The following is a 12,014-nucleotide window of genomic DNA, read 5'->3' as shown; positions in this document are numbered from 1 at the left end:
GACAGGAGACATCTGGGCTGACATACTTCATGGAATAGAACATACATTCCACCTCGGGACAGTACTCACATCCACAAGATCCATAGCTAGCAGAATAAATAGCCATTAACAGACACACTAACACTTAGCAATAAACTTACTGTCCCTTCGACATCAGATATAACTCACACCAGAACAGGTTTTTAGATTTTTTTTTTTTTTTGTGTGTGTTCCGCCCCTGCATTATGATAATTTATACTGCAGATAAATGCTGTCCTGGTGGGATTTCTTATCCTATAGATAACCTTCAAATAAAACCCTGGAGTCCTCTCACTACAGTCTGCAGCCAGTTCTCTTGTAGGATTCAATTTTTACAAACCTATATCTGGTTTTATGAAACTTTTGGCACTTTTGCATTGGATTTCTCCCCCAAAATTTACAGCAATCTTTTCAGTACGTGGCAGTTCAATTCCTTCCTCTAAAACTGAAGGCCAACATATTATACATACAACCAGCATGTCGTTAATAACTTTCTTATGTTGATCTATGCTGCAGTATTATGAGGAAAGAAATACCAGGAGAATTTAAAGATTACAAGACACTTTGCTGTTATCAGTTTGGGATAAGTTGTATCAGACACAGTACCATATTCAGCTTCTCACAAATCTTCTGTTTCACCCTAAGGCTTCCTTTGGACTTGCAAATTTTCATTCGGAATAAAGGGATTGTGTGAACTTAGGATGCAGTAGGAGTTATGCTAAAATGAGCTTTGTACGTCTCCAGCCTTGGCACTCTTACTGATGGAGAAAGCTGGGGGTGCCCAAAGAGCTAGAAGAAACCCTACTACATTACCTTAGGGACCTATTCCAGCCTTACAGCAAAGTCTTGGTGGGCACTGGGCATGCCCTGACCCCATGGAGCATCACCTGCAGCCCTGCATCTGTTGCTGAGCATGCACTTGAACCGACACCTATATCCAGGTGTTCCAGAGATTAAGGATGTTCAGATTTGAGAGGTCTTACCTTCAGCCAACTTCTACACCTTGTTAAGATTTGGGTTGTCTTGAATCTCAGAGAGTTTAAATGCTGGACCAGCTGCCTCCCCCTGCAGAGGCTTCCGATTTAAAAAATAGATGCTGAAAAAGCAGTGGCAGCACAAATTCCTGATCACCAGCATCCAGCTGCTCTGTTTCGGAGGACATCCCTGATCTCTCTGGTGGGTCACCAGGTGTCCAGGTAACCTCTGTCATCTCCAGGAGCAGGCTCTCCCCTTCCTGGCTCATCGAGCCTCTGACTTCTTAGAGTACCCCCATGACCACCCGTTAGGCATAAGTTTAGGTGACTACCAAAGTAAGGCTGGATCTGAAGAGTGGACAGAAGACTCCCCAAAGCTGTTCTCAGTTTCCTGACAGACAATTTCTCACTGTATCACTTGCTGTTATCAAACCTTTACTTCCTTGCTTTCAGCTCCCGGTTTAACACAGAAAGCTAATGGAGAGAACTAATTAGAGGGATTTATATCAATAAATGACTTGATGCCTTCCATAACAGACCCTACCGGTCTTCCTACCATACTGGAAACGGCACCTGCAGCACGGCTCAGACACAAATTCAGTTTGCCGGGGAGGTTTTTGCAGAGTATGGGTTAGATCAAATGACATTTCCAGATTTCCACAATGCCTTCTGGCATCCGAACGACTAACTTCATTTAGCGGCTCTGCTGAGGTGCTGCTGCCAAAATCATTTTTGCTTGCACAGCTTAAAATGGCAATGCTCGCCGTCACCGTGCGCTCTCCAGAAACACCAGAGGCAGTCGGCTTCATAAAACATCAAAATGGCCACAATAAATACATCGTCGTGCTATGCCAGCGGAGGTAAATATAAAGGCTCTTCCTACTCTTTTCTAATACAAAGACACTCTGTGGAGTTGTACCTTGTGATAAATCCTCCTGACAAACATGCCCCGAGCAAAAGCCTGAATGGTGATGGTCGCACTGCGGACTCTCTGGAAAGCTCGGAAGATCCTCAGCATTCGGTACTGCTTCTGGAAGACGATGGCAGCTCTCGTCCTCCTCAGGTGCTCGGCAAGCCTGAAAAGCACAGGAAAAAGGTTAGCAGTAAAACTGAACTCCCCCCATTTTTGTTGTCATAGTAAGTTTTAAACTGGGCAGAGAGAAAAACCTTTCGTCCAAAAGTAGCTTGACGGTATTCAAGACAGACCATCCCAGCAGTAGGGCTAAGAAAAGAGCAGCTGATACCATATCTCATTTAGAATAACGGGAACACGTAGGCAATCAGACAGCGTTCATGGCACCCAGGAGCACTGGAACCAAGGATCAACACACCTCATTATTCCTAAACAGCAGTAAAAACAAGTATTTTCCAGCTTTTCCCTCGGTTTGAACTCTCTGCCTTACGTACTTGAGCCAATCAACGCCCAGGTTGGCTCCATCACTTCCCTAACTGTGAAAAGCAAGCGTCGCACGGGGTATCTACCGACTCAGTGAAAACGGCTGCAAATTGATTTGACATTTAAACTGGTGTGCACTGGTTTGGCAACATTCATGAGCAGAGCCCCAAGCAATTCACAGAGTAAATAATGAGGGATGTGGTCAACTCCATACCGTGTTGCTCCCATTCCCCAACTGAATTCACGTTGAATTTGCTGTTACGCAGGTTAATAAATGCCCATAAAACCTCCATTTAATTTGATAATTAGCTTGTTTTGCTGAATTTATGATTCGTTTATTGCTCTCAGCATGAAGCATTATATAGATAGTTAATCCACTTTATTTTGTGAAAAGCATTGACTCATATATTCTCTTCATCAAGGCCAACGGTTTCTCATTAGGACCCCTTGAACCAGAGCTTATTAAAAAGGACAAGGGATGGTCCGTTTCCAAAAAGAGGAGAAAGCAGTTATTCAGATGACATCCATCCCTATGAAATCAGCACAAAGAGGTAAACTGAAAAATCACGCTGAAGAAACACTGCAGCGTCTGCTTCCAGCCTCTCTTTTAGCTCATACCCCGTCACTCTGACATCACCAGGGATTCCTCCTCTCCTCCTTAGGGGGACGGTTGGCTGATGCAAAGGTAGATATAGAGTCCAAGTCTGTAGGTGTGCATGGAGAGCCCACCGGAGAGGATAAAGTTAATCATCGACTCCCCCTTTTTCTTAACCTTCCTCTTATTGCTTAGGTCTCATTTGCCTTGTCTTCAAGTGAGCTGTAAGACCGCTGAGAGGGGCCTGCAGCCACGAGCCTAGAGAAGTACATGGACCTCTGGGGACAAGAAAACTCTGTGCTCAGTTTTAAATAAGAGTCACCAAACTGCCCAGCTTTGCTCATTTGAGACCTCCCATCCCTGGATTCTCCAAGAGGCCAATCCCTTCCCACAAGAGCAAATAATACCACAAATTCAGTTAGCATCTCTAACGTTCTTCCAAAATACAGTACGATTTAGAGGAAATCCTTGGAAGGAACATGGAAGCTCTTCGCCTTTGGTTGCTTCAATAATTGACAGAAAATCGACATTCATCCAGCAATCAGGAGTGAAGTAACTGTGCAGGAGCCTTGTAGCAGACAGGCAGCATCTCATGTTGCCCACGTGCAAACAGAGTTAATTGGGCTGCAGATTAGGTAGCAGCACTTCTGACGGGCAGATGTTAACTGGGGGCCAGGGAGAACATTGCTGCTCAAAACCAAACAACATAGCTAACGCACCACAGCTTCTCTAAGCAGAAAACAAGAAGGGAAACAAGGCTGAAAGGACCCAAATCTACTCCTTGTTCCTATCTGCAAAGTGCCTGAAGCCAGCTTGGCTAGATGCAGAACGGCAGCGTTTGATGTGAATAAGGGGCACAAGCAGCAAGGTGACCCGTGTGTTGGGATGCTACTACGTTGCTCTACTGCTCCCTCACACCCACCCCACATCTGCTACCAGCAGCCTACTCTCCAGTGCAGCGTTATCTACAGAAATCCCACAGCGAGCCACCGACACGAGGAAGCTTGAGGTTCCCGCACACAGAGAGTTAAACATTGAGCTCTTTTCTTCTGTACTGTAAATAGCCCCATTGCCAGTGATTTGGAGTGATTTTTCTCATTACAAAGGATACAGCAAATCAATTCTGAGAACTCCCCTTGGATACCAGGGAGGCACAAATCTGGTCTCTGCAGAAGAGGAGCGCATACCAACTAGCAAAGTGCTCACTGGCTGATCCAAACGCCCTTTGCCAGAGGTAGTCCCAGAAAAATATTAGTTCTGCGAAACACTTTCACCTAAATATCTGAGAGTACTTTAGTCATCTCATTACAGCCTAGCTGCCTATGCTCTAACCCTGGCCCGGCACCTAGAAATTAAATCAATACAGCTGTGAAATCAAATTGAGACAAAAATTTTGATCTCTTGCCCCCGAATAAAGCTGGAGAGGGGCCAGGAATGAGTCCTGACTTTAGCACAGAAACTTGCACCATAGCGGTACCTATGTGCACAAAACGGGTCTTGTTTTCATAGGGCTCAAAGGTAACATCCCCATGCAGAGCATTTTCCACGTTTCTCCTGTGAAACCCTCAAGCATAAGGTCTACAAGATGGAACGGATTGAGAATACAGATGCCCAGAAGTGGTTTTCCACTTGACCTCCCAGCTAGCCCTTCCTCGGAGGGCTTCCTAGGACCCACCTCCGCGCCAGGCGCCCACGCGTGTAGCGCTGGATGACGATTGCAGCTTGTCTCAGCCTTTTGTACTTGACCCTCTGCAGCCAGCCCCGCACCGTCTTCTGAATCATGATTGTGGCAGCTCTGAACTTATCTGCTCGCAGTTTCTCCAGATATGCCACCTGGCCTGCACGGAAAAAGATCTTGGTACGTCCAAACTGGAACTTGTCTGGATCCTTTTCAAAAGCATAAAGGAAACTAAATTTAATTAAGGCAAACATTTTTTTTTTTAAGTCTATGTTGCTCAGTAGATACAGATAAAAAAAAACCACTTTGAATCAAATCTATCAGCTCAGCCCACATCTCTTCTTAACTGGGTGATGAAGATATTATTAGACTCCAAACTACCTGAGCTTCTATATACCCATTGAGGAATGCAGCACTAGGATTCAGTCTTAAGTTGCATATATTTGTAAAAATTTTGAATGTTTTTTGGTTGGTTGGGTTTTTTTGGTTGTTTTGGGTTTTTTGTTGGGTTTTTTCAAGTTCAGTAGAGCAATGCAACACCAGAGGACTTCAAGAAAAGATTTCTTTCTCAAAAAGATTGAGGCTTACATCTACAAAGTCATACATACATCTGCAAAGTCATACATACATCTGCAAATGGCTCTGCAGCTAAGACAAACGCTTGGTGCATAAGGAGAACAGCTTTTGCAGAGAGGAACCCAAGTGAGTAAATTCCTCAAAATCCCACAAGGAAAACAAGGATCAAAAATTAAAACCTGGCTAAGATGCTGTGCACCTTCTGGGCTCCTCAACAGCAAGACAACAGGAAGAAGCCTTTGCGTGCACACTTGCAATTTAAAAATAAAGCACATGAGCGAGTAGTAAGGTTTTGGTGAGGGGGGGTGGCAAAGACTTCTTATTTGCTTATACGTATAAGGGGAAAAAGTCCCAATCTATAGGATGCTTTTTCTACATATTAGTGGCCATTAAAAGTCTCCCACACATCAAGATAGGGCAATTACTGCATTTTTCTCTTACTCATTTGTGCAAAGAGAAATTTAATGATGGGGTGTCAGAACCGACTTTGGCTAAGGTTCATGATGTTGTACACACAGTATCCAAAGCTGGACCTCTAAAACGTGCTCCAGCTATGGCTAGCCAAAATGCAGGAGGGCTTGGAGGGATGGAGCTTTCTGGAGATGGCCAGTTGTTCATGTACGGTCGGCGATAAGAAACTCTGGACTTCACCAGCACTGAAATGGTATGTTCAGCTTGACTGCAATCAAGAGATCCCATGTCACGCTTGCTCTCGCTACCTCCTTGCGAGACTATCTCATTTTGGCTGCCTAGGCTGAATAAGCGCCTGCACGAGCAGCAGGTGATGTAGGAGCGGGAAGAGCAATTCAGATCATATCAAAGCCACGAGCTTCCGTGCTGTAAAAATCATTGCCAAAGATTTGGTCCCAGCTCACCTTAATGAGGTCTTCCAACAGGGTCTGACAGATCTGCTTCTTGTCATTCTTAGAGAGGTCTCTCTTTTTCATAAGAACACGATACCTATTGAAAAAGTCGTGGTAGGACCATCTGAAAGCAAAGCATACACAGGATCAGTCTGCATGCTGGGCATTATTTCCTTAAAATAAAGCATTTGGAGTCACAGATGAGTCAAAATACGAAATCTACCGAGGGATCTCTCACCGCTACCCTCAGCACGTTTTGAAGCCACCTGAAAGGAGCTAGGTCACACCTGACGCCCAGTCTCAGCCCTCCCCTACCACCGAATGACCTTATCAGTGCACTTCTAGCCTGGAAAAGAAAGGCCATGGATCACTTTGTTTTCACTCCTCCTGATGTGCTTTTCCCAAGCTGCTGCATTTTACCAGGCAAATGCAACAATGCTGTTCCCTTCAGAAAGGATACGCTAATTTTGAAGAGATCATGGATCTCCTGATTTGGCCAAAAAAAATTTAAAAAGCAATCTTGATGAGATGATAAAGAATGAATCAAATAGAAACTCTTCCTTATTTTCCTTTTCCAAACTCTGTTGAGTATTAATTTGAATCGATTAATTCAATAATCGCTCCATGTTGAGGTCTGTGGCCGAGACCCTTAAAACAAACACAAAATCTTTGGACTCTTGACTAAGCAGCCACTCGGAAGATGCCTCACTGTCACCAGCAGTGAAGTTTCCAAACACGCAGAAGGAATTAAAGCACTGTATCTTACTGCTAGGAAATATCATCTCCTGCCGCCGCTGTTAGATGTAGAGCCTCCAGACTGGATCCTGGAATTGGTTCAGCATCTGCCAAGTTTCAGCCTTCTCCAAATTAACAGAGTGAGTTATGGACCCCTCAAAACCCGAGTTTTTAATTAAAGCACTAGGCATTTCCAGCACTGTCAAGTACGGCCATTGTTATTTCAAAAAAAAATACGCGTAACAACCATCAAAGGAAGATGGGAGAGAATTGCAGAGGTTTATGATTTCTGCCCTCACCCAATGAAACCATCTGCGAGCCTGACCCTCACCCGCACGGATGTTCTGGCAGAGCACAGGAGCACCAAAATGAGGACACACGCACTGTATGAATAGCAGCCATACAGAAACCTCTTCTCCTCAGCCCCGCAGCCCCACGCGTGCCTTTATTTTTGTGTTGTTACACCCAACTCTTCCTATTTTTCCACTTCCAGAGATTAAGAGAGGGGGGAAGAAAGGCAAAATAAATTGCAGAGGGCCAGAGCGATGCTTGTGACGGGTCCCTTACGCTTGGCCCGTTCGCAGCGGTGGGGCTGGGTGAGACATCACACCGCACCTCCCACGCTCAAGGCTGCCGTCTCTATAAAATACTTCATCTCTAATGAAACTTCTTGAAGGCTGGAAGCCAGGATATTTAGCAAGATAGGCATACCAGAAACATAACCCTTATTTCAAAATACACGACCAACACAGTTTCACATCAGTTCAGAAAATGCAGCAGGGGAGGAAAGCCAGACTGATTAAAAGCAATACTCTAATTAAAAGAACACAGTAGAAGAAAACGTTTACAATGAGAACGGAAGGGAGCAAACAAACAAACAAAATGGACTGCTAAGGACTGCGAATTGCCACACAATTCCCGCATGGACACTTTGCACCCTGGATACCTTTTGCAAAGGCTATGGGAATGGCAAAAACTAGAGAGAGTCCTTAACGTTGTTCCTGAAGCAAAAGGTAAGACGGAGGGCTCCTGAAGACAGGAGCAAGAAGGAAATTGTGACAACAGGATTTCCCATGCTCAGAAGCTCAGAGTATCTCTGGAGTAGCCAGATTTAGTGAACGTTTCATCCTTATCCACATGGGCTAGTCCTGGGGCTGGACAGCCAAGGCTGCCCACCCTCAAATGACCAAAAGTACTGGATTATCACTAAAAAGAAAAAAATAAGATACCTGCTATGGGGAGCTCTCTCTGGGGCGAGGCACAGCAAAATTGAACACAAAGATTATGCAAGACTACGAGCTCGTGTCATGTACAGTTTAAGCTTAAACGTGCTTCATCTTTGCTTTCTAAACGCCTTCATTTTATAATTACATTTCCCATTTTGTACCTGCACCTTAATCCTTTTGCTTTGTGCAAATAAAACCCGGGTTCATTTTAAGCACGTCTGAGGCTTTACGCAGCTCCAAATCAAACCCGATAGGAGAAGCAGAGCACGCAGTGCCCCCGAGGCATGCAGCCAAGCACGCGACGTTGGAGACCTCCTGCCTGGCTCAGGTATTACTCAAGCCAGGGAGAGCTTGGGGGGGGGAAGAAAAGAGCAGGACGGAGTATTCCCATTAACCTGCCAGAGTCAGTTTAGGGGCTGATATTATTAACTGCTGCTATTCGGAGGAAGAAGTCATCCTGCAGGTGCCACCCAGGCTCCTCCGGCAAAGAGCAGATGGCGAAGAGGCAACACGCGTAACTGAGGGCACGGGTCCAAGCTGGGCAGACAGCAGCAAAATCCATCATCTTCCCGCACCAAGACAGAGATCCCACAGCTGCTTTCAAACAAGAGAGTCAGACACCTGCAGAAATTCCTTAAAAATAGATCATAAGTCACTACACAGAGGGTCCTTCTTCAGAGCCTGTCGCTCTCGTTTTGCATGGTGGTAAAAAACTGATTTCCACTTGCTTCCGTTTGAGTCCATCTTTAACATCGATAACTCACTTTCTAGGATTAAGTCTCACATGAGACATTGGAAGTGGCAGGGAATACGCTCACTGATTGCTGTCGGGGTGTTTTGCTGGGCTGGTGGCATCCGTAGTCCTCTACCCACATCTCCCGGAGGTTCACAGCCAAACGCCGCACCTCCATGGCACAACACTGCTTCACCCTTGCTGAGTCCTCTACCCACATGTCCCGGAGGTTCACAGCCAAACGCCGCGCCTCCACGGCACAACACCGCTTCAACCCTTGCTGCAGCGAGGCCACTCTCACCATCCTCGCTGATTTAGCAGGAGACGACAGTCCTGAGACCACGCTGCTTGTATTATTGTCCACAGAATATCAAGACAAAAGCTCTGCCACGCCGGGGCTCAGCTGGTCCATCAGGAGTTTCACCGGAATATTTGCAGTCCCAGTTCACAAACAAAAGGAAGCTGCAGGGGTTCATAGGTGCTGTTACAGGATCCCCCCAAGAGAAAGGAACGATTAAAGCACTCAGGTTTAATGTAACATGCCTGGTTAAACCACTTCAGGTTCAAAGCAGTATAAAATTACCTTACAACTACGCGCTTCGAGAGAAACAAACATGATGCCCCATCCCTACAAGCGAGATCTCTCTGGTGCAGAAATACCGAAGCTCAATGCTTTGGTTCATACATGTTGTTGTGGGTTTTTTTGATTGTTTGTTTGTTTTTCAGTCTTCTGCACATACGTGTCTTTTTTTTTTTTAGGTTCAACATCTGCATCTTCAGCAGAGAAAAGGAAAAAAAAAAACCCAAAACTTATTTACCTCCCGGCTAGACCACAAAGCGATTGCCAGCACGAGACAAAAGACGTGCCATGCTACCCCACAGCTTAGCAGGTCAGGACAGATTATGGGAACATTATACCTCAGTTCAACTTGTTGGCAGGTATTAAATTCAAAGCAGACCTCGGGTTTTCAGGATGCTGCCACGCAACATGGGCACGCCTCATTGCTAGGAGCTGGAAACCACCAAGGACCACTAAATAAATACAATTCCTTATAATTATCAAGTTATAAGATCCAGACAGGTGGCGTAGGTGAAGAGCTGTAACCAGGAGGATTTTTGTACCTGCACAACTGGGAAAGAGGGAGAAGGAGGCACGAAGGACTGGCCAGATACTACTCAAAATTTCCCAAGGGGGAGAAAAAAAAAAAATAATAATAATCTCGGAGCTGAGATCAAGCACAACCAACCTCAAACATCAAAATTTTGCTTTGAGGTCAGCACAGGTCACTAAAGGGAAGAGACAATAAAAGGAAGGGAAGGACACAGGACAATAACTTATGCCTGTGATAAAACCACCCTCCTTGGGCTTGAGCAGCAAGGAGGATGCTCAAGGGCTTGGCCAGGAGCAGGAGACTTGGTCCACCCAGCAATTTCTTTGTCATCTACAGGAATTAGGCAGAGGGAATAAGCCATAACACGCGCCACAGATTAAGCCTTGTATCTGTGGTTTAAAAGACACAATTTGGATGCTTTACACAAAACTACAACCGGGTGCAAGGCAAAGGCGCTGCTCCTGCCCGAAATCACAGGGCTACGAACCCAAGAGCAGCCCTCGTGCTGCAGAGCCAGCTGGATTTATTATAACCTCGCAATTAAAGGGAGGGCTCGGCTAAGAAACCGGGGCTGAAATTCTGACTCCTGAGGAAGCCTCTGAAAAGCGTCTCTCCAACCAAGCAGTCAGCAATTGCCCAAAATATCTCCAACCTATTGTTTTAGGGTGATTACAGCAGTGCTATTTCAGCAGCACTGAACGAAGAGCGGAAAGGAGGAGTACAGTAAGAGCTTGAAGCTTTTATGACTTAACCATAATATGGTTTCTTTCGGTGGCCTAAAATTACTGAATGCAAAAATCTTTCCATTAAGGATAAATAAAGTCATCGCCCCCCATCACCCAAGACCATCCCAGCGACCGTCCGCTGAGCAAACCCGGCTTCATGTAAGAAATCCTGCCAGCACCACGTGGTACCGTCCCCTGAAGGGATCAGTATTTTTAAAAAGTAAGGAGCTGGACTATATTGATCTTTCTATAGGAGCAGAAGCCTGTTTGGGGGCACACAGGTTGAATATTTGAGCCAAGATTTGACGTGAAATTATTTTAGAAACTCTGGTTCAGGGAGAAAATTTCTCTTGCCTTGTTTACTGCAGCAAAACAGATTTGCCTTTCAATTTCCTCTAAAACATGCAGGCTGGCATGGCTTGAAATTATCTGGAATATATTCAAAGAGCAGAAAGCGAGGGAAAAAACCCTCTATTTACATATTACTTTTGTTGGGAGTGGGGGAGCGGGCAAACAGAACTGCTGGTAGCCAAAGTCATTTATAGGTTTTGTTTCCTTGAAATGACTGCAAGACAGCTAAAGGCACGTTATAAAAAAAATGATTTTATATCCAAGGATGCCCATGATACGTTTCAATTATGAATGTTTAATGTTTATAGAGTTTAGCAGCTGTGATTTCACACTGAACTGATACAAAAGATGCTGCATCTGACAGTCAGCTCCAGCGACCAGAGGAAGCAGCCAAATGCCCCAAATACTTAAACAATAAACGTCATACATAACAACTACAATAAGAGTATTTTGGAGAGACTGCAACGACGTTATTCGGAGCGACTGCACGGCGGGAGACCGCTGCTGTTGTACCACTGACTGGAAACCACCAGAACCAGCATGAAGAAAAATGCAGAGTTTTGACAAAATGCAAGTTAAAAACTTGTTTCAAAGAGTATTTTGTTATTAATGGAGATCTGCACCAATTCATTCTCTACAGGCTAATCTTTATGTAGCCAGTTTCTATAAAGAAGATGAATGGTTTTATCGTACAGAGACATCTTCCATGCTTTACCGGCGGAAGTTGATGATAGATTTACTATCTACACATCTAAGACAGTCCATTCATCACAGCCATTTACGTACATACTAACAAATACATTCCTTAACTGCTGCGTAACATTTCAAACCAAATTATACATTTTCAATTTACTCGAGAGAGCGGCAGAGTGCAGCGTACCATGGAAATGATAAAATAAAGCCAGGCGTACCCAAAGTGGGGAGCGCGAGGCTTCGTCTTTCAGTGGGAATACATCATGTCTTACATGGGTTGAAGAACACTGAAAACTATATTAATTTTTTTTTTTTTTAAAGGAACCAGGTAAAAAAAAA

At 44.8% G+C, this 12,014-nt stretch overlaps 1 protein-coding gene across 1 annotated transcript in view; it reads right to left on the bottom strand.

Annotated features, from left to right (window-relative positions):
* The window catches only part of MYO5B (myosin VB), a 134,972-nt gene that overhangs the window by 55,740 nt on the left and 67,218 nt on the right, over positions 1-12,014 (bottom strand). The window contains exons 18-20 of the mRNA XM_009273831.1: positions 6,113-6,224; positions 4,659-4,870; positions 1,912-2,068 (exon numbers count right to left, since the gene is read on the bottom strand). Coding sequence (XP_009272106.1) covers positions 1,912-2,068; positions 4,659-4,870; positions 6,113-6,224 — 481 coding nt within the window. The remainder of the gene's footprint in view (positions 1-1,911; positions 2,069-4,658; positions 4,871-6,112; positions 6,225-12,014) is intronic.

Source organism: Aptenodytes forsteri, unplaced genomic scaffold (assembly GCF_000699145.1).
Source record: "Aptenodytes forsteri isolate BGI_AS27 unplaced genomic scaffold, ASM69914v1 Scaffold31, whole genome shotgun sequence".
NCBI classification, from domain to species: Eukaryota; Metazoa; Chordata; class Aves; order Sphenisciformes; family Spheniscidae; genus Aptenodytes; species Aptenodytes forsteri.
Note: the sequence above shows the minus strand (reverse complement) of the source record. Positions and strands in the feature narration are given on the sequence as shown.